At 43.5% G+C, this 19,980-nt stretch overlaps 1 protein-coding gene across 5 annotated transcripts in view; it reads left to right on the top strand.

Moving 5' to 3' along the window:
• The window catches only part of hectd4 (HECT domain containing E3 ubiquitin protein ligase 4), a 268,113-nt gene that overhangs the window by 51,843 nt on the left and 196,290 nt on the right, over positions 1-19,980 (top strand). For all 5 annotated transcript variants that reach the window (XM_085961398.1, XM_085961396.1, XM_085961397.1 and 2 more), the window contains exon 4: positions 3,975-4,102. In XM_085961398.1, coding sequence (XP_085817524.1) covers positions 3,975-4,102 — 128 coding nt within the window. The remainder of the gene's footprint in view (positions 1-3,974; positions 4,103-19,980) is intronic.

Genomic DNA, 19,980 nt, shown 5'->3' with positions numbered 1-19,980 from the left:
CCTGAAGATGTATTAAAATAACTTAAGGCAACAGCAAGCTCTTAAATGTCCTGTGCACTCTTTTTTTGCTTTGCAATAAATATTCTGTCGGAAAATTGTAAGGCGATTTACATAGGATAGCTAGCATGCAGGTGCAGCAAGCAATAAGGAACGCAAATTGCATGTTGGCCTTTATTGCAAGGGGGTTGGAGTATTAGAGTAAGGAAGTCTTGCTACAATTGTACAGGGCCTTGGTGAGACCACACCTGGAGTACTGGGCACAGTTTTGGTCTCCTTATCCAAGGAAGGATGTACTTGTCTTGGAGGCGGTGCAGCGAAGATTCACTAGATTGATTCCTGGGATGAGAGGGCTGTCCTATGATGAGAGATTATGTAGAATGGGCCTATACTCTGGAGTTTAGAAGCATGAGAGGAGATCTCATTGAAACGTACAAGACAGGGTAGATGCTGAGAGGTTGTTTCCCCGGGCTGGAGTGTTTGAACTAGGGGGCACAGTCTCAGGATAAGGGTTGGCCATTTAAGACTAAGATGAGCAGGAATTTCTTCATTGAGGGTTGTGAATCTTTGGAATTCTCTGCCCCAGAGGGCTGTGAATGCTGAGCCTTTGAGTATATTCAAGGCTGAGATGGATAGATTTTTGGATTCTAAGGGAATCAAAGGGATTTGGGGATAGGGCAGGAAAGTGGAGTTGAGGTCGATGATTAACCATGATCTTATTGAATGGCGGAGCAGGCTCGAGGGATCGTATGGCCTACTCCTCTTATTTCTTATGTTCTTATGATATATGGCACAGAAACAGGCCATTTGGGCCAACCAGTCCATGAAATGGTAGGATATAATCTTAAATATTGGCATTAGTGTATGTCACTTCCATGTATATAGAGTAAATAAAAATGGTTTATTTCCAGCCTAGTTAGTTCTGTATAGGTCTCGTACTAGACTTTTGTAAAACAAATGCAAATAATTGGCTTAATCCCTGAAAGTTTGTGCTACTTGCATCTGTTTAGTTGGTCCAGTGAAAGCCAAGGTATGAACTGTACTTGTAATCCTTGTTGATGGAGCTGTTTTCTTTATTGATGGACCAATTTTTAAATGGGAATTTGCATTCATCATTAATGCCAGTTGCACGAGATCTTCCTTGAAATACAATTCGTGTAATGAAGTTGACAGCAACACTTTGAGGTGATCCTAAATCTAAAATGCATTCAGTAATTTTTTTGACATTGAAACCAACTGGATAGTTTGGAATAGAGGTGAAGATCCTCGAGCCTTCCTCAAGATGATGCATGATGGAGATTTTTCTAATGTTTTGTATTTGAAGATTTTTTGAAAGATGATTTTCCCAGTAGCTCAATGGTCCACTGTGCTGCACCTGGGAATGGTTTGTAGTTGAGAAGTTGCCTAGTGGTGGTCAGGTGCTTTGTTCATAGGGAAGAAGATTAAATTATTCCAGTCTGATCCTGCGCAACACAGTTAGTTACTGAGTGGGGTAGGAGCTCATCTGTTTGACCCCTTGCTGCTTGGAGTGGGTGGTTCAATGGAGTGGAAGGAAGGAAGCGGAAGGGTTTTAATTGCAAATTAAATAATTAGTGTGGCTGATGTATTGGGTAGTGTTAGCTGATATCCCATCTAATTTGTACATGTTTCTGTCAAGAGCTCATTCTTGTAAGATTTGTATCCATAGGTAAGTATATTAATAGGCCAAAATTTGCTGGAGCAGGGCATTGTAACTACTTCCGCTGTTAGTTAGACTTGCCCTTGCACGTTCAGGTTTTTACATTTTTTACCTGGCAAGTTGCTGAATGTGCGAGCTGATAACGTCACAGCGAGGGAAACGGGGCATCTGGGACCTGCGTGAACAGGGGAAACGGGACATCTGGGACCTGAGTGAACAGGGGAAACGGGGCATCTGGGACCTGCGTGAACAGGGGAAACGGGACATCTGGGACCTGCGTGAACAGGGGAAATGGGACATCTGGGACCTGCGTGAACAGGGGAAACGGGACATCTGGGACCTGCGTGAACAGGGGAAACGGGACATCTGGGACCTGCGTGAACAGGGGAAACGGGACATCTGGGACCTGCGTGAACAGGGGAAACGGGACATCTGGGACCTGCGTGAACAGGGGAAACGGGACATCTGGGACCTGCGTGAACAGGGGAAACGGGACATCTGGGACCTGCGTGAACAGGGGAAACTGGGCATCTGGGACCTGAGTGAACAGGGGAAACGGGACATCTGGGACCTGAGTGAACAGGGGAAACGGGGCATCTGGGACCTGAGTGAACGGGAAACGGGACATCTGGGACCTGAGTGAACAGGGGAAACGGGGCATCTGGGACCTGAGTGAACAGGGGAAATGGGACATCTGGGACCTGCGTGAACAGGGGAAACGGGACATCTGGGACCTGAGTGAACAGGGGAAACGGGACATCTGGGACCTGAGTGAACAGGGGAAACGGGGCATCTGGGACCTGAGTGAACAGGGGAAACGGGACATCTGGGACCTGAGTGAACAGGGGAAACGGGACATCTGGGACCTGAGTGAACAGGGGAAACGGGACATCTGGGACCTGAGTGAACAGGGGAAACGGGACATCTGGGACCTGCGTGAACAGGGGAAACGGGACATCTGGGACCTGAGTGAACAGGGGAAACGGGACATCTGGGACCTGCGTGAACAGGGGAAACGGGGCATCTGGGACCTGCGTGAACAGGGGAAACGGGGCATCTGGGACCTGCGTGAACAGGGGAAACGGGACATCTGGGACCTGAGTGAACAGGGGAAACGGGACATCTGGGACCTGAGTGAACAGGGGAAACGGGGCATCTGGGACCTGCGTGAACAGGGGAAACGGGACATCTGGGACCTGAGTGAACAGGGGAAACGGGACATCTGGGACCTGCGTGAACAGGGGAAACGGGACATCTGGGACCTGCGTGAACAGGGGAAACGGGACATCTGGGACCTGCGTGAACGGGAAACGGGACATCTGGGACCTGCGTGAATGAGAAACGGGGCATCTGGGACCTGAGTGAACAGGGGAAACGGGACATCTGGGACCTGCGTGAACAGGGGAAACGGGACATCTGGGACCTGCGTGAACAGGGGAAACGGGACATCTGGGACCTGCGTGAACAGGGGAAACGGGACATCTGGGACCTGAGTGAACAGGGGAAACGGGACATCTGGGACCTGAGTGAACAGGGGAAACGGGACATCTGGGACCTGAGTGAACAGGGGAAACGGGACATCTGGGACCTGCGTGAACAGGGGAAACGGGACATCTGGGACCTGAGTGAACAGGGGAAACGGGACATCTGGGACCTGAGTGAACAGGGGAAACGGGGCATCTGGGACCTGAGTGAACAGGGGAAACAACTGTATATCTACTTAACCAATCAGGTTGAAGGATTGTTTAATTAACAACGTAAGGACTGAGAAGGAAATGTAAATTAGAGTGTGGGTGAATTTAATATCAAATCCGGTACAGAGAGAAATAAGGAAAGGGAAAGGAAAAAATAAAAATTAGGATTTTAAAATTTACAACAATTAAAACCTGAAGGAATGAGACTCCACATTGTAGTAATTAATTTTCAGTGTCAGAGATTGATTGCCAGTAATTAACACGTATCACATTGTTAACAGGGTACCTGGACTTGGCATGGTTTGATTTCACTTTCTGTGGCAAGTTTAGTTTGCCTACTGCGCAGATACAGCAACTTCATGCCAGTCAATGCATTTCAGTGGTGAGGCAGACACGAAGCTAATGGCAGAGCGGCGCAGCTCGGACAGTCGCTTTTTGATTTTTGTGTTTAATCGTGCATCTACCCCATGCCTGAAGTTGCTGTACCATTTTTGGATAAATAACGATGAGCGACATTAGCCTCACCGTTATTTCGACAGCAAAATCTGGGCCTTTTATCTGAATGTAACTAACATTTTTATCTCTGTCTCTCACACTCTTCTCAGGCTCCTTCTACTGGAGGGAGGGCCAGGCTCTGCCTCTTGCTTGCTCGGCAACAAACATATGGTGTCCTGGGGGTTTGAGGACATGCTTTCTGCACCGGAGAGTAACAGCAGTTCCAGTGACAACAAAGGTACACTTTTCTTTCCCCTTTAGTGAGGGTGGGGGAATAGAAGAGAAAGAAGGGAGATGAAGCGTGTGGGCATTGAAAATTTGTGTTGAATCATTGGAGTCATTAGTCAGGTAATTGTGAATTTTTTCAAATTTCACAACAAAATATTGTGTAGGCAGTGTGATAATTACCTCATTCAAAACAATCCATTAAATAAGGGTGAGTTAATGTGAAGGGGGAGATATGGCATTGTCTGCAGGTTGCATCACCATTACAGGTAGTGGTATAAAAGGGGCCGTGGAGGTTTAAAGACCATAAAACAGCTTTCTTAGGATTGAGGTGCTGTTCATCTTGATGAGGGGTTGGAATGTGGTATTGTGATGCAAGGGAAAGAGATTAACGAATTAATGATGTGGAGCATTTTCAATCCTGAATTACTGTAGTGTTATGTTTGCCCTCAAGACGGGGAATGCTAATGAGCACATTCCCAGATTTTACGTACCTGTCAGTGTTGAATATTTCCAAGGCAAGTACAGCATATAGAGTGAAGCTCCTTCTGTAATACCATGGCGATTGGCCTCCAGTCCAACATCAGAAGAGCACCTCTCATCGTATCAATGTGACATTACGATGAGATTTTGTGAGCAAATTGTTTTAAGAGTACAGGAAACTTTCTGGTATCCGGCACTGACTGGACCGAGCTGGTGCCGTACCATCAAAACTGCCGTAGAAACCAGCGCTAATGTTAAAACATACGGAGCTTTTGAGCTCCGTGTGAATCAACAAACCCTGTTGCTTAGCAACAGCTTCAAAACAGTTGGCTGCAGCTTAAAAGCGTCTCTGTAGCTAAGCAACAGCTTCAGCTAGACCTTGCAGAGCCTGACTGGGGGGGAAAAAAAAGCAACGAGAAGTAAAAAAAACTTTTGGAAACGGCTCCTGAATTTTGCCGGTAGATAGAGCTTTCCGGACATTTAACCTCCGGTTAAACGAAAGTTTCCTGTACATTCAGATTTATCATTTGGATTTCAATGTAGTGTAATGGTTGGTGTTGATGCCTGTCATGTGAAATGCTACTTTGTCCTTTTTCCATTTATTTCTGCTCTTGTTCCATTTTACTTTTTTCTTGCTTGAATGTCATTCTAACCGTTCAATTATTTGCTACCTTGCTCAGTCAAGTTGTCATTCTTCAATTTTCTCTCCTACTTTCTGCTCTTTTTTTGTCCTAATGTTTCTTGGTGTGAATTCTATCTTGTGTTCTAACCATTTCTATGATCTCACAAACTGCCATTTTCTTGCTTCCTGTATAGCTGAGCTATAGTTTCATGGAGTCACTTAGAGCTCTTAGTGGTGATTGGAGAGAAACTGGTAAGTGTACCACATCTCTCTGAAAGCACATTGAGCCCTTTGATTGTGGCTTATTGGACCCAGTCTTGTGCATTACCACGCATTGTTTCCATCTCCAGTAAAACCTCCTATAATAGCAGCGGATGGTGCCGCCGTCTTGATACCTCGGCGTTCTTCCCTGCCTTCCCTGACATGACTGCATTTCCTAGCTCAACTATTGTAAGTCTTTGCCAGGATTAGTCTTTCCTTATGTTACCATGTGGATTCAGCACCTCTTCCTTACGCTGTCTTTCCTGTTTCTGTAAGAACAAGGGACACAGCAACTTACTCGGCCTCTGCCTGTGCCCACGGACAGACCGTTCCCTGTAGGTGGAGTTGCAGATTTTACTTAATATTCTCTCCTGCTCAGTTCTCCTCCATGCTACCGACATAAAGTCAGCACCAATCTTTGTGCTAAAGCCAACAATTTCCCAATTGATTTTTGACTCTTGTCATTTCCTGTAGTGTGGCAGAGTTCATGCCTTAACTTTATAGTCAACAGCGACTGTGTTCTGTCCAAGGTATGCTGCATGTTGGCACAAAGCCAAATTAGGCCAGCCCCAAAGTACCTCACGCAGTGGCTGTAGAGAGATTCTAACTTGCTAATCCTAGAATGGTTGTTCCACAACAACTCTGGCTCCTTGAAAATAGCTGATAACTTACTAAATGATCAGTTGCAACCACCATTCAGTGCACTATTCAAGCTGGTAGTTGGGTGAAGCTAGAAATCTGGTTGCTTGCACAGGTCTCGGGCTACCAGCCCTGGACTCTTGATCATGAATAGATCAAGTCCCAAACTCTGCAGCTACCAAGCAAGCCCCAGACAGATCCTGGATGCCAAACATAAGGCCCCAGATTTCCATCCTTAGGTTGGTTGGTTTCCGATCCTCAAACCATCTTCCTTCATTCTCCATCCTCGGATTCCTATCATCATCTATAAGCTAGCGTGTGTTTTTTTGAGTATGTTACTGGTAGAATAGATAAGGGAGAACCAGTGGATGTGGTGTATTTGGATTTTCAGAAGGCCTTTGATAAAGTCCCACATAAGAGGTTAGTGTGCAAAATTAAAGCACATGGGATTGGGGGTAATCTACTGGCATGGATTGAAAATTGGTTAACAAACAGGAAACGGAGTAGGAATAAATGGGATTTTTTCGGGGTGGCAGGCAGTGACTAGTGGGGTACCGCAGGGATCCGTGCTTGGACTCCAGCTATTCACAATATATATCGATTTGGATGAGGGAACCAAATGTAATGGCCCAGAAATTCGGGTCGGGGGCTTCCCGCGGGTGCAAGGCCCCGACCTACACTTACCTAGCGCGCCGGCAGTTGAGCTCTGGGCCTGCGTGGAATTCCTCTCCGGGTCCTGGCCCAGAGGCCGGCGCGCTGTGCTTGCGTGTCCCAGGGGCGTAGTTAGTGCGATGCGTCCCCTGGGATCACGTGAGCCATGGGCAGCCAATCGGAGGAGGGAAAAGCCCATTCATAACATTGACAGAAAGACCTGTCAAAACGTATGAATGCTGAGGGCCCAAAACAGTAGTTAACCCTCAAATAATTTTTTTTTTAAATCACACTCTTTATATAAACTATAAATTACATAAATTTAAATTATTGTTTAAAATAGTTATTTATTGAAAAAAATAATTTTATAAAAAAAGGGGCTAAAAATAAACTTACCCTGCTTTAAAGTATTTAAAAAATAATAAACCTGTGGAAAAAAATATTTTAATTTTAATCAATTGACCACTTACCTTTTAAAATGCAGTCCTTACGCCTGGTTTTTACATTTCTAAAATCTAAATACTTGCCCTCACGGGAAAAACCTGTTTTAAAAAACCTAAAAAACCACAAAAAAAACGTAAGTTCAAAGCGCACGCGCAGACTCCCGCGCGCACGCGTTCGACCTCTGAACTCCTTCGTTCAGAGGACTGGAAGTGCCGGTTTCCTGCGCATGCTTAGTGCATGCAAGAAACCGGCACTTCCATCGGGTCCACACGTGAGTACCCCGTGCGTACTCACGCGTTGGGACCTGAATTTCTGGGCCAATATTTCCAAGTTTGCTGACGACACAAAACTGAGTTGTGAGGAGGATGCGAAGAGGCTTCAAGGCGATTTAGACAAGTTGAGTGAATGGGCAAATACATGGCAGATGCAGTATACCGTGGATAAATGTGAAGTTATCCACTTTGGTAGGAAAAACAGAAAGGCAGAGTATTATTTAAATGATGATAGATTGGGAAATGCTGATATACAAAGGGACCTGGGTGTCCTTGTACACCAGTCACGGAAAGCAAACATGCAGGTGCAGCAAGCAGTTCGGAAGGCAAATGGTATGTTGGCCTTCATTGTAAGTGGATTTGAGTACAGGAGCAAGGATGTCTTACAACCATCATTCAAGGCAGTGACTAGTGTGGTACCGCAGGGATCGGTGCTAGGACCCCAGTTATTCACAATATATATTTAATGATCTAGACGAGGGAATTAGATGTAATATCTCCAAGTTTGCAGATGACACAGAGCTAGGTGGGCGTGTGTGCTGTGAGGAGGATGCAGAGAAACTCCAGTATGATTTGGACAGGTTGGGTGATTGGGCAGATGCTTGGCAGATGCAGTATAATGTGGATAAATGCGAGGTTATCCACTTTGGTGGCAAAAACAGGAAGGCGGATTATTATCTGAACGGCAATAGATTGGGAAAAGGGGAAGTGCAACGAGACCTGGGTGTCCTTGTGCACCAGTCGCTGAAGGTAAGCATGCAGGTGCAGCAGGCGGTTAAGAAGGCAAATGGTATGTTGGCCTTCATAGCGAGAGGATTCGAGTACAGGAACAAGGATGTCTTGCTGCAGTTGTACAGGGCCTTGGTGAGACCACACCTTGAGTATTGTGTGCAGTTTTGGTCGCCTTGCCTGAGGAAGGATGTTCTTGCCATGGAGGGATTGCAGCGAAGATTCACCAGACTGATACCTGGGATGGCAGGAATGACGTATGGAGAGAGATTGGGTCGATTGGGCTTGTATTCGCTAGAGTTTAGAAGAATGAGAGGGGATCTCATTAAAACTTATAAAATTCTAACAGGACTAGACAGACTAGATGCAGAAGGATGTTCCTGATGGAGGGGGGAGTCCAGAACCAGGGGTCACAGTCTAAGGATAAGGGGTAAGCCATTTAGGACTGAGATGAGGAATTTCTTCACTCAGGGTGGTGAACCTGTGGAATTCTCTACCACAGAAGGCTGTGGAGGCCAAGTCACTGAATATATTTAAGAAGGAGATAGATAGATTTCTGGACACAAAAGACATCAACGGATATGGGGAGAGCGCGGGAATATGGTATTGAGATAGAGGATCAGCCATGATCATATTGAATGGCGGAGCAGGCTTGAAGGGCCGAATGGCCGACTCCTATATTTCTATGGTCTGCGGTTTTTTACTTGAATCCTCCGTGTACACATTGGCTGCTGGTTCAGACCAGAGCTCTACTCCCTCTTTGTCTGTTTCTTTGTTTTCCCCTTTTCTTTCTTTTTTAACACTTTTCCTCTACCCTTCCCCATCTCATAGCATCATACCTTTCCTGAGCAGTGTCACCACCACATATTGCTACTCTGCTGCTGGCTTTTTTTCCTGCTCGGCAGGCCTTTTCTCTAACTTTTGTATTAATTATAGTGCACACTGTGGATCTTGTTGTCTCGCAAAGCAGCAGTGAAAACTGTTCAATCTTTCTCTTTCAGCGCGTATTCCATATACTTTGTGATCTGAATTAAACTTCTCCAACCTCCTCTCTCCTGTTGCTCCACAACTCCCTGTATGGGGTTCTTGCTCCATATCTCCCTGCTAAATATTTGCTCCTCTTTATGAAAAAAAAATTCATCCCATCTATGGTCTTATCCTGGATGTGTCGATTCACACCCTGGCTGACTAAAACCTGGGGCTGCCATTGGTGACTTCACCCCCCCCCCCCCTCTTTATTGATGCCTCTCCACTTGGCTTCTCATTCCACCATACCCCGTGACAAAACTGCTGCAGTGGTGACATAGTTTTCACCTTTAGTTCCCACATTGACCTGTTCTCTTCCTCCCCCAGCACTTTTTCATTCCCTGAGCTCCTTTCTGTGAAATTCCTCATTACCTACCATCCTTCCAGCACCCTACCCCACGGTGATTTATTACTCAGTCCCTGCACAAAGCCGTGTCTAATTTTGTTTGTACTTTCAACCTACACCTGAATTCCCCACTTCTTCCGACATCTCTCCCTCCTGCCCTCGTTCAGCCACACTCTGCACATCAACTTTTCCAAACAGACCCGTGGTCATCACTTGAATCTTGCTGTCACCTGCGGCCTCACCGCCTAGATAGTTACTGCAGTGGGCAATTGAGGGGTATTGGCCCATGGACTGGCCAGCTGGACTGTAGAAAGTACAGGACCTCTCTCCTGTTCCTTTCATTCCCTATGTTCCTCTGCTCAGGCATAGGAAGATTTTGAATTCCATCAAATTAGTTTTGATTTTATTTAATGTTTTGTTTTAGTGAATGCTCAATTTGTTGAGCTGGCATTCCATTGCTCGATTAGAATCTTTATTGTAAATGACTTAATTTTTGTTTAGATTGGGGCTCCTCACCATTGGATTCGAGCTCCAAGTGCCACATTCAGATCAGCAACATGAGCTTTCCACACCCGACAGTGGTGGACAGAGCTAAGCAGCGTTAACTTTAACAAAAGCCTGTTAATGACGGAATCATTGTAGCCTGTCTTGTTTAGTTCATGTGGTATGAAAGTTCTACATTGTGTGATGTTTTTAAAACTGTTGTACCAGACGCCAACGGTTCTGGACTGTTTTGAGATTGTTCTTGCTGTTTGCAGATTCATTCATTTAAATCCCTACATTCACTTGGATTTTCTTCTGTCATTGTTGCCACATTAGAATTTGAACATTTTCTAAATTGATAACAGGCTTGCTTATAAAGTTAACTCTTCAGGAACTAGGGTACTGTGTTAATTGCCTGCTGCTATTTATAAAAAAAAAAAAAAAAAATTTTAAAAAGATTTCAGTATTCATGAATAAGCCACACCATCCAAAAGTAGAATATTTTCCAAGCTGTCACCTTGGTGAGATTTATGAGGACAGTGAGTGTTGACTATCCTTGCCTAATACCTTATTTGACAATAGGGTTCACTGCACAATAATCAGAAGCAGGAACCTAGACTTAATTTTTTTCCTTTCACACTCGCCCAAGTTAATTTTAGCCATCCAATTGAGATGCTAGCTGAGATTGGCTAAATCAACACACGAGGACAGAACCTACTGTTTTGTATGGCTTAGCATGACACCAAATGCTGCCTTTAGCCACCAGGCCATTGGTGAGCTGAATTCAATTAAGTCTAGATTAATTTTTTAGATTCTGCATGATTGAGTTCAGTTGTCAGACTGTCAAACTGGAATTTCAAAAAGTATTTGTGCATGGGGTATGCCAAACCTCCTTCCCAACTTCTTTCCTTAGTTTTTTTTTTACAAGTAAGTTTGATGGTTGTCATTTTGGAACTATAGGAAACTTTGGTTTATCCGGAGGTTAACTGTCCGGAATGCTTGAGCCACCGGCAAAAATCGGGAGCCATTTCGTTAGGTTTTTTTTCTTTTCGTTGCTTTTTTTTTTACCAGTCAGGCTCTGCAAGGTCTCGCTGAAGCTGTTGCTAAGCTACAGAGACGCTTGCAAGGTACGGCCGACTGTTTAGAAGCTGTTGGGTTTGTTGCCAGATACGGAGCTCAAAATCTCCGTATGATTCAACATTAGCGCTGGTTTGTCCGGCAGTTTTGATGGGACGGCAACAGCTCGGTCCTGTCGGTGCCGGATAGCACAAAGTTTCGTGTATTTCTTAAACATCAAAATTTCCAATTGCATTTTATCTGTTTTACTTCTCTGCTGTCTTAAAGGCAGTAACTCAGGTTGAGGTATAATGTCATCAGTGCTAATCATTCTCCAGTGTTCATCCAAATGGTCATTCTTCATTTGTGATGGCTATAGCCAGTATCAGCAGATTATTCAACTGATCCTGTCATCACTTAACAGTGATCCAGAATGAGAACTCTGTCTGATTTTTAAAAAAAAAAGTAAGGCAGCAGATACATTGCACCCAAATAGCATAACCGGTGTTTCTTGCATCTGACATCCAGTCCTGGATGAGCTGCAATTTCCTCCAGTTAAACATTGGTAAGATCGATGCCATCGTCTTTGGACCTTGCCACAAACTTAGTATCCTGGCTACTGATTCCATTCACCCTCCCTGGCCACCTATCTCGGATTGAAGCCGACTGTTCCCAACCTTGGTGTCCTTTTGGATCCCAGTCTGAGCTTCTGACTCCACATCCTCTTCATCACAAAGACTGCCCACTTCCACCTTCAGAACATGACCATTCTCTCCAGCCTCGGCCTATCTGCTGTCTGAACCCTCATCTATGTTTTCACCTATGACTATGCCAATGCTCTTCTGGCTGGCCTTCCATCCTCCACCCTCCATAACCTTCAACTAATCCAAATTTCTGGGGCCCGTATCCTAATCTACACCATGTCACGTTCGCCTATCGCCCTTGTGCCTGCTGACTGCATTGGCTCCCTGTCCTCCATCCCCTCCAATTTAAAATTCTCATCCTCGTGTTCATACCCTTTCATGGCCTATGCCTCCCTATATCTGTAACCTTCTCCAGCCCTACTCTCTGAAAACTCTGCATTCCTCCAACTCTGGTCTCTTGTGCATCCCTCATTCCCTTCGCCATTGGCAGCTCTGCCTTCAGCCACCTAGTCTTCAAGCTCTGGGGTTCCCTCCTTAAACCTCTCCACTTCCCTGTTCTTTAAGACCCTCTTTAAAAACTACCTCTGATCAAGCATTTAGTCACTCCTAATATCTCATCCTTTGGTTCAACGTTTAAGATGTGTTGAGTTTCTTGCATGGTTGAATTGACTCCAAGGTTTGTTTGGAAAGACAGAGCCTGTCGTTTATTGGCCAGGTGATGGCTAATAATAGTATTGAGTGTTTTACCAGTTGGTTCTGGGATTTAAACTTGGTGACCTTTTGCTTGTGCTTCACTGTCTATGGGTGTCGAAAGGTTGTGGCACACTGATGATTGCAATTGATTATTTCACTTTCTAATTTTATTCCCGTCTTTATCGAAGATTTTGACTTGCATCAAAAGGCACACTATCATATTTTGAACCATCTGTTATGAAATGGTAGATAATGTTAAATAAAATGTCACTGTACCTTATTGGAATTTGATTTAATTCTGTATTGGCTGATATCACTTGTGCACATCAGTGTTCAGCTAACTTACGAAATAGAATCGAAACACCCCCACTCTTCATCACAAACCAGTAAAGTGCACATATGTGGATGTTGGATGACTACAGGATTGGGTTTGGCCGTGAGATCCCTGTGGTTGAACAGTATCCCGACGCTTGCTGCCTAGGCTCATAAAGGAATAATTGAGGTTTGCCAATATCTCTGGAATCATTGGCTTCAGGAGAGGCAGAAAGAAAATTTGAAAGAGGAGGGGGAGGATGCGGGGGTGGAGGGGCTGGGGAGTGGCTTAGAATAATGCCCGCTGGGTGGGAAGTAAATGTGTGATGTCATTAGCATCTAACATTGAAGTGAGTAAATGCTGAAACTGACGTTGAGCAGAGTTTTGTCAGTATATGAAATGGAGCCTGGCTGATGAGCAAAAATGTTATAATGTATGCCAATTCATTAGGAAAGGCTCCTGGGTCAGAGGTTCCTAACTCTCAACTGTCTTCTGCTTTCTTGAGTTCTCCTAGCTGAAGTCTGGAGGCAGTGTGTCCTAGAGAAATTTGAAAAACCAGCTTCTGTTTTTTTTTTTCACTGTTTGCTTGCTTTTTGTTGCTGATGATTTCTCTAGGTCTCCTTGAGATTTTCTCTAACTGAGGTCAGGCAGGTGACCTGTTTGAGCCTTTTGGATTTCATGTTAAATACCTCTTGGGTGCGACTTGAATGGTGGTTCCTCCTTCCTTTAATACTTTGTTTATATCTCCTCTTAGCTTTTATTTAACATAATGACTCTAGAGATGCATTTGCTTTCTTGTTTCCTTTCTGCCTGGCCTGTTAATTGGTGAAATGTGTAACTTCAGAAAAAGAGTTGAAAGTTTTTTTTTTACAAATCCTGAGAGAATTATAAGGCTGAAATTTAATCCAAGGATTTAGATTGTACCAAAAACTGTAACATTGGCCCAGAATTCGCTGGAGCGGGCCATATTTGTTGGATTTTTTTTCCCTCACCCCTCAGCTCAATTTTTTATGCTGGCAATTGCTGGAAGTGCGAGCTGATAATGGCGTGGGCAATGGGGCATCTGAGACCTTCGTGCATGACGGGGCCAACAGTCTATCTACTTAACCAATGCGATTTAAGGATAAAGAAACAGGAATGACAGAGAAGGAAATGGGGTGAATTACAGTCAAAAAAATACAGCAAAAGAACTGAGCAGAGAAAAAGAAAGATTGGATTAAGAGAGGGAAAAAAGACAAAGGAAAAGTCAGAATTTTTTCTTTAATTAAAATTCTAACTTTTAAAAATCTTTAACAATTTACTCTGCAGGAATGAGACTCCACAGTTTCAATTGTTCCCTTTCTGTGGCATCTCGTCATCAGAGGGGTCCTTGCGTTGTTAAGTTCCAGCCTTAGCTTTGTGGCGCGTTTAATTTGTTTTAACAGCGCAAATATAGCAATTTCTTGACACTTATGGGGAGGTTGACAACGAGCTCTCGTTTTCGCAAAGCTAACGGAGCGGCGCAAATTGTCAGCCATTTGTGGCGATTTGCAACTCACGGCCTATCTCGTCCTCGCCACAAATTGCTAGGTTATTTACATGTTAATAACTGCATGCGCATTAAACTTGCTGTTATTTTCCCAGTAATTTCTGGGCCAATTAAGCTGTTAATTATGATCCTTTTGGGGTTTATAATTAGGCTGTTCAGTATTTTGATAGAAAGAGGGTACATTGCCATTTGTGTCCTTGATATATGATCACTAAAGGGGACTGATGCCTTGTTATGAAGACAGTAAGATAGTGGGGGGTTATTAAAAATCTGATGAGTAACTGTATACTGCAGTGAATATACATTAGAACAGCAGTTTTAGTTCAGAGCATACAATAGATATTTTTATAGATCTGTGTGTTTCTTTGATACTTCTCTGGGATTGTAGGAATTTACAGTTCAGGCAGCTGTGCATTCACTATTGCTTCCATAAACTGTGGAAACATGAGCTGAACTGTGTCTTTGTGGACCTGAAGAAGTTATTGACAGATCAATTTGGTAGAAGAGCTGGAGCCAGCTGCCAAATGCAATCTGCGTAACCTGATAGTCTGGAGTGCCAAAAGAAGGGACTTGCAGGCTTGCTTTCCATATCTAATTGATTAGGTAAGAAATAACTCCATTGCGGCTTTGTGTTTTGCAGTGTAGTGCAGATGGTGCAGGGTATTTGTCATTTGCTTGTGAGCTTTTGCATGTGCAGATTAATTTGGGGATAAAATGAAAAACCATGAATACTGAAAATATTAAATAGAACTGGGAAATGCACAGCATGTCAGTCAGCATCTGAGAGGAAAAACAGGCTCATCTTTAGATGCTTCATCAGTTATGATGCTAACAGATCAACCAAGCTTTTGGTTACCTCTTCTAATATCGCCTTTGGTTTGGCATCCATTTTTGCCTGATTACGCATCTCTGAAGAGCCTTGGGCTGGTTTTTTCCACGTTAAAGGCACTATATAAATGCAAGTTGTTGTACTTAAGTTTTTCTCGCTGATGTTTGATCTCTTCTATTCGGTTACTGCCATGTTATTGCTCTCTGACTTCTGTAATCCTCCTTTTTAAATTGCATTATTGGGTAATAAGTACTGCTCATTTCCTCCTTCTGCACTTTTTGTGGAATTAAGATGAACTGGCACTTTAGACCTTCCAGAGCCATACTATTTATCTGGCATGGCTATGAGTTACTGGTAGCCAACTGCCTGAAATGTCCTTAAGGGCGCACAAACTTAATCACCATCCAAGTAAATATTGGCTTGTGAAATTGATACTTACAACAACAATTTTCTTCTGCCAAACTAGTCTAAATCCATTACTACATTTGAATTGAAGGGGCTTACTTTTTGACCCCTGTCCTTTTTATTACTTCTGGGGAATGGTACCATTTCTGAACCAGACCATTCGCAACCTTGGTGTCATATTTGACCCCGAAGTGAGCTTCCGACCACATATCTGCGCCATCACTAAGACCGCCTGTTTCCACTGCTGGAACGTTGCCTGACTCAGCTCATCTGCTGCTGAACCCTCATCCATGCCTTTGTTACCTCTAGACTTGACTATTCCAACGCACTCCTGGCTTGCCTCCCACATTCCACCCTACGTAAACTTGAGGTCATCCAAAACTTTGCTGTCCATGTCCTAACTCGCACCAAGTTCCATTCGCCCATGGCCCCTGTGCGTGCTGATCTACATTGGCTCCTGGTTAAGCAACACCTCGATTTTAAAGTTCCCATCCTTGTTTTCAAATCCCTCTGGCCTTGCCCCTCAGTGTATCTCTCATCTCCCACAACCCTCTGATATCTGCGCTTCTCTAATTCTGGCCTCTTGAGCATCCCTGATTTGAGTCGTTCCACCATTGGTGGCCGTGTCTTCAGCTGAAAAGACCCTAAACTCTGGAATTCCTTCCTTAATTCCCTCTGGAATTCTCTGCCTCTCCTTCCTCCTTTAAGATACTCCTTAAAACCTACCTCTTTGAGCAAACTTTTGGTCATCTGCCCTAATATCTCATTTTGTGGCTCTGTGAAATTTTGTTTTATAACGCTCCTGTGCAGCGCCGTGGGACGTTTTACTATGTTAAAGGCACTATATAAATGCAAGTTGTTGCTGTTGTCTCTTTGGATTTCTCAGATATTCCAATTTGGAATATGTGACGCTAAGGGAGCCATATTTATGAAAGAAAATGAACTGCAACTAAAAGCAGACTTGCTTGTTTTCACTTTTGAATGTTCAGGAGGTAACTTTTTTAAAAATAAGTGATATGGAAGAGGTATTGTCATCGGCAAATTTTGACAAACATCCCCAAGCGCCGCCGCCCCCCCCCCCCCTCTGCCCCTGAGAGATTATAACTATCGGGAAAGGGTGAACGAGAAGGCTAAGGGGTGACCTAATCATGGTCTTTATTATCATGAAGCGTTTCGATAAAGTAGATGTAGAGATGATTCCAAAACTAGGGGTCATAAATATAAGATAGTCACTAATAAGTCCAATAAGGAATTCGGGAGAAATTTCTTTACCCAGAGAGTGGTTAAAATGTGGAACTTGCTACCACAAGTAGTAGTTGAGACAAATAGCATAGATGCATTTAAGGGGAGCCTAGATAAGTTCATGAGGAAGCCAGGAATAGACGATTGAACTGATTGGGTGACATGATTGGGAAAAGGGAAAGTTCAACGAGACCTGGGTGCCCTTGTGCACCAGTCGCTGAAGGTAAGCATGCAGGTGCAGCAGGCGGTTAAGAAGGCAAATGGTATGCTGGCCTTCATAGCGAGAGGGTTTGAGTACAGGAACAAGGATGTCTTGCTGCAGTTGTACAGGGCCTTGGTGAGACCACACCTTGAGTATTGTGTGCAGTTTTGGTCACCTTATCTGAGGAAGGATGTTCTTGCCATGGAGGGAGTGCAGCGAAGATTCACCAGACTCATACCTGGGATGGCAGGAATGACGTACGAGGAGAGATTGAGTTAATTAGGCTTATTTGCTAGAGTTTAGAAGAATGAGAGGGGATCTCATTGAAACTTATAAAATTCTAACAGGACTAGACAGACTAGATGCAGGAAGGATGTTCCCGATGGTGGACAGTCTAAGGATAAGGGGTAGGCCATTTAGGACTGAGATGAGGAGGAATTTCTTCACCCAGTGAGTGTTGAACTTGTGGAATTCTCTACCACAGAAAGCAGTTGAGGCCAATTCATTAAATATATTCAAGAAGGAGTTAGATATATTTCTTAAGGCTAAAGGGATATGGGGAGAAGGCAGGGACAGGGTACTGAATTTGGATGATCAGCCATGATCTCATTAAATGGCGGAACAGGCTCGAGGGGCCGAATGGCCTACTCCTGCTCCTATCTTCTATGTTTCTATGAGGAGGATTGTATAGAGCATAAACACCGGCATAGACCAGTTGGGCCGAATGGCCTGTTTCTGTGCTGTAAATTCTATGTAATTTATCATTTTCTGGTTTTATTTTTTATTTGTTTATTCAGTAAAGTAAGAATATTCATTTTACTTTGAGGTTTGATAACTGATTTTTTAATCGTTGGGAATAATTTGATTACCAGCAGTAATTTTAGCTATTGCCTAATAGGATATGAAGATGACAGATTCAATGAAAGCAAGAGATCTTGTGATGGAACATAAATAGCTTTCCTCTCTCTTGCAATTAATATTATTGATTATGAAGAGGATCTTATACTGCAGTTGCTGACCTGCTCAGTCACGTGAATTCAGATCCACTTTGTAATATTAGATGTTGATTTTGTTTATACGTGGAAAGCATTTTTGTTTCAATTTTTCCAATTTTCTTTTACTCTCGGTGATCATGGAGAGAAATCACAAATGATTTATTATTTCTTGCCTGATGTCTTTTGCATGCTTTTTTAAATTACCCTTGCCCAGGAGCAGTTACTCCTTTACAGCTGCTTTGATGATTTTTACATTAAGGACAGACCAGGGATCAAACCTGGGGCCTCACTGGCCTGTCTAAGTGCTGCACTATGCAGTGCTTTTACTCACTGAGTAATACAAAGTGCAGATCCCTGAAGTCTATCAGGGTACTATCCTTCTGGTTCTGTGTTGGTGTAAATGCATCTCAGATTGCTGGACTGAAACTATTTTCCCAGCATATTCCCGTAAGGGTTCTAATTGCAAGACTTGGGTGCTAGTGGAAATGAGTCCATAGCAGAAAACTGGCCATCAATTAGCATTGCATTGGCAGTCTCCCTTAGTGGATAAGAAAATAATTTGAGCATTGGAAATGGATTTGGCACGCTGATGGAATAAGGATGCTCTTCTCTGGTTGGTACTTAAAGGTACTTAAATTGGTCATAGTCTAAGGATAAGGGGTAAGCCATTTAGGACTGAGATGAGGAGGAATTTCTTCACCCAGACAGTGGTGAACTTGTGGAATTCTCTACCACACAAGGCAGTGGAGGCCAATTCATTAAATATATTCAAGAAGGAGTTGGATATATTTCTTAAGGCTAAAGGGATATGGGGAGAAGGCAGGGACAGGGTACTGAATTTGGATGATCAGCCATGATCTCATTGAATGGCGGAGCAGGCTCGAGGGGCCGAATGGCCTACTCCTGCTCCTATCTTCTATGGAAGAGGAGCTGATGTTGACATTAGGTGGCAAAAATAAGTAAATGATCCATTCTCTCTCCCTGACTAATACATTGCTATAATTAGTTGCAAAACCTCTTTTCTTGTACTGCATCCACCCAAAATATCTTGTGCATGTAATGCAGGCTGTCACATTTTTGGGTATTTAAGCTAAATATTCTCACTTTCATCATTACCAGTCAATCCTATAAGTAGTCTTCATGTTCCCTATGATAAGGATAGTACCTTTTTCCACTAACTATCTAGGTAAGCAATAGCACAACCCAGGGATTGTAACAAAGAATCTTTACTCCTTGCACCAACCACTGGAATGTACCACATTTTCCACATAAATACTCTTTTCTGTAAGGGTGGTTGACTGGATAAACACTCTTACTAAAATGAGACCGGATTGGACCAAAAATTGTTTCTATTTACCTAAGATATGCGAATGAACAGTATAGTGAGCTATAAATTTCCCTGCACTACTAAATATATAAAACAAGAAAAATACTTTATCTAAATATGGAACTTAACCATATGTAGAATAACCTTTTTCCCTAGTTTTTCAGAAACTAGGAAGAAACATGGCCATTTTGTAACGATTTGAATATTGACTTTGAACTAGGGACCAACAGATTCCTGTGGACATCAGTGATGATCCTGAATGAGTATCTAATTAAAATAATTCCCCATAGTATACATTCAGAGTGGGATGCTGCCAATTAATTGTATGGAATAGTTGGCACTTATTTAAAAACTGCAAAGATTGCACAGAAAGATTAGCACCACTGCTTCCACACAGCCTGGTGGACGAAGTCACTTCTTGATGTAACAGAGTTATATAGATCAGAAGGTCATCGATCAATTTTAGGTCTCTCTTGATTTTAGCTGATCTTGGCTGGATTGCCACAATTGGTCATAGTTCCTCTGGGCTAGGGAGAGAAAAATCAGCTAGAGTTCTTGTGATCCTGATATCCAGTGACTCGTGTTGGGAAGCATGTATGTGTGCATGATTGGGTGAGAACAGGATTGGCTTCATCAGTGATGTCATTCACTGTCAAATAGCTATCAAAAGTCCCTGTCTTGGTTCATATGTGAAGATTGGA

The sequence above is a fragment of the Somniosus microcephalus genome, chromosome 19 (genome assembly GCF_052327205.1).
Source record: "Somniosus microcephalus isolate GS21.2 chromosome 19, FLI_Smic_1.0, whole genome shotgun sequence".
Classification (NCBI taxonomy): domain Eukaryota; kingdom Metazoa; phylum Chordata; class Chondrichthyes; order Squaliformes; family Somniosidae; genus Somniosus; species Somniosus microcephalus.
The sequence above is the reverse complement of the archived record's forward strand: the minus strand, read 5'-3'. Positions and strand labels throughout refer to the sequence as shown.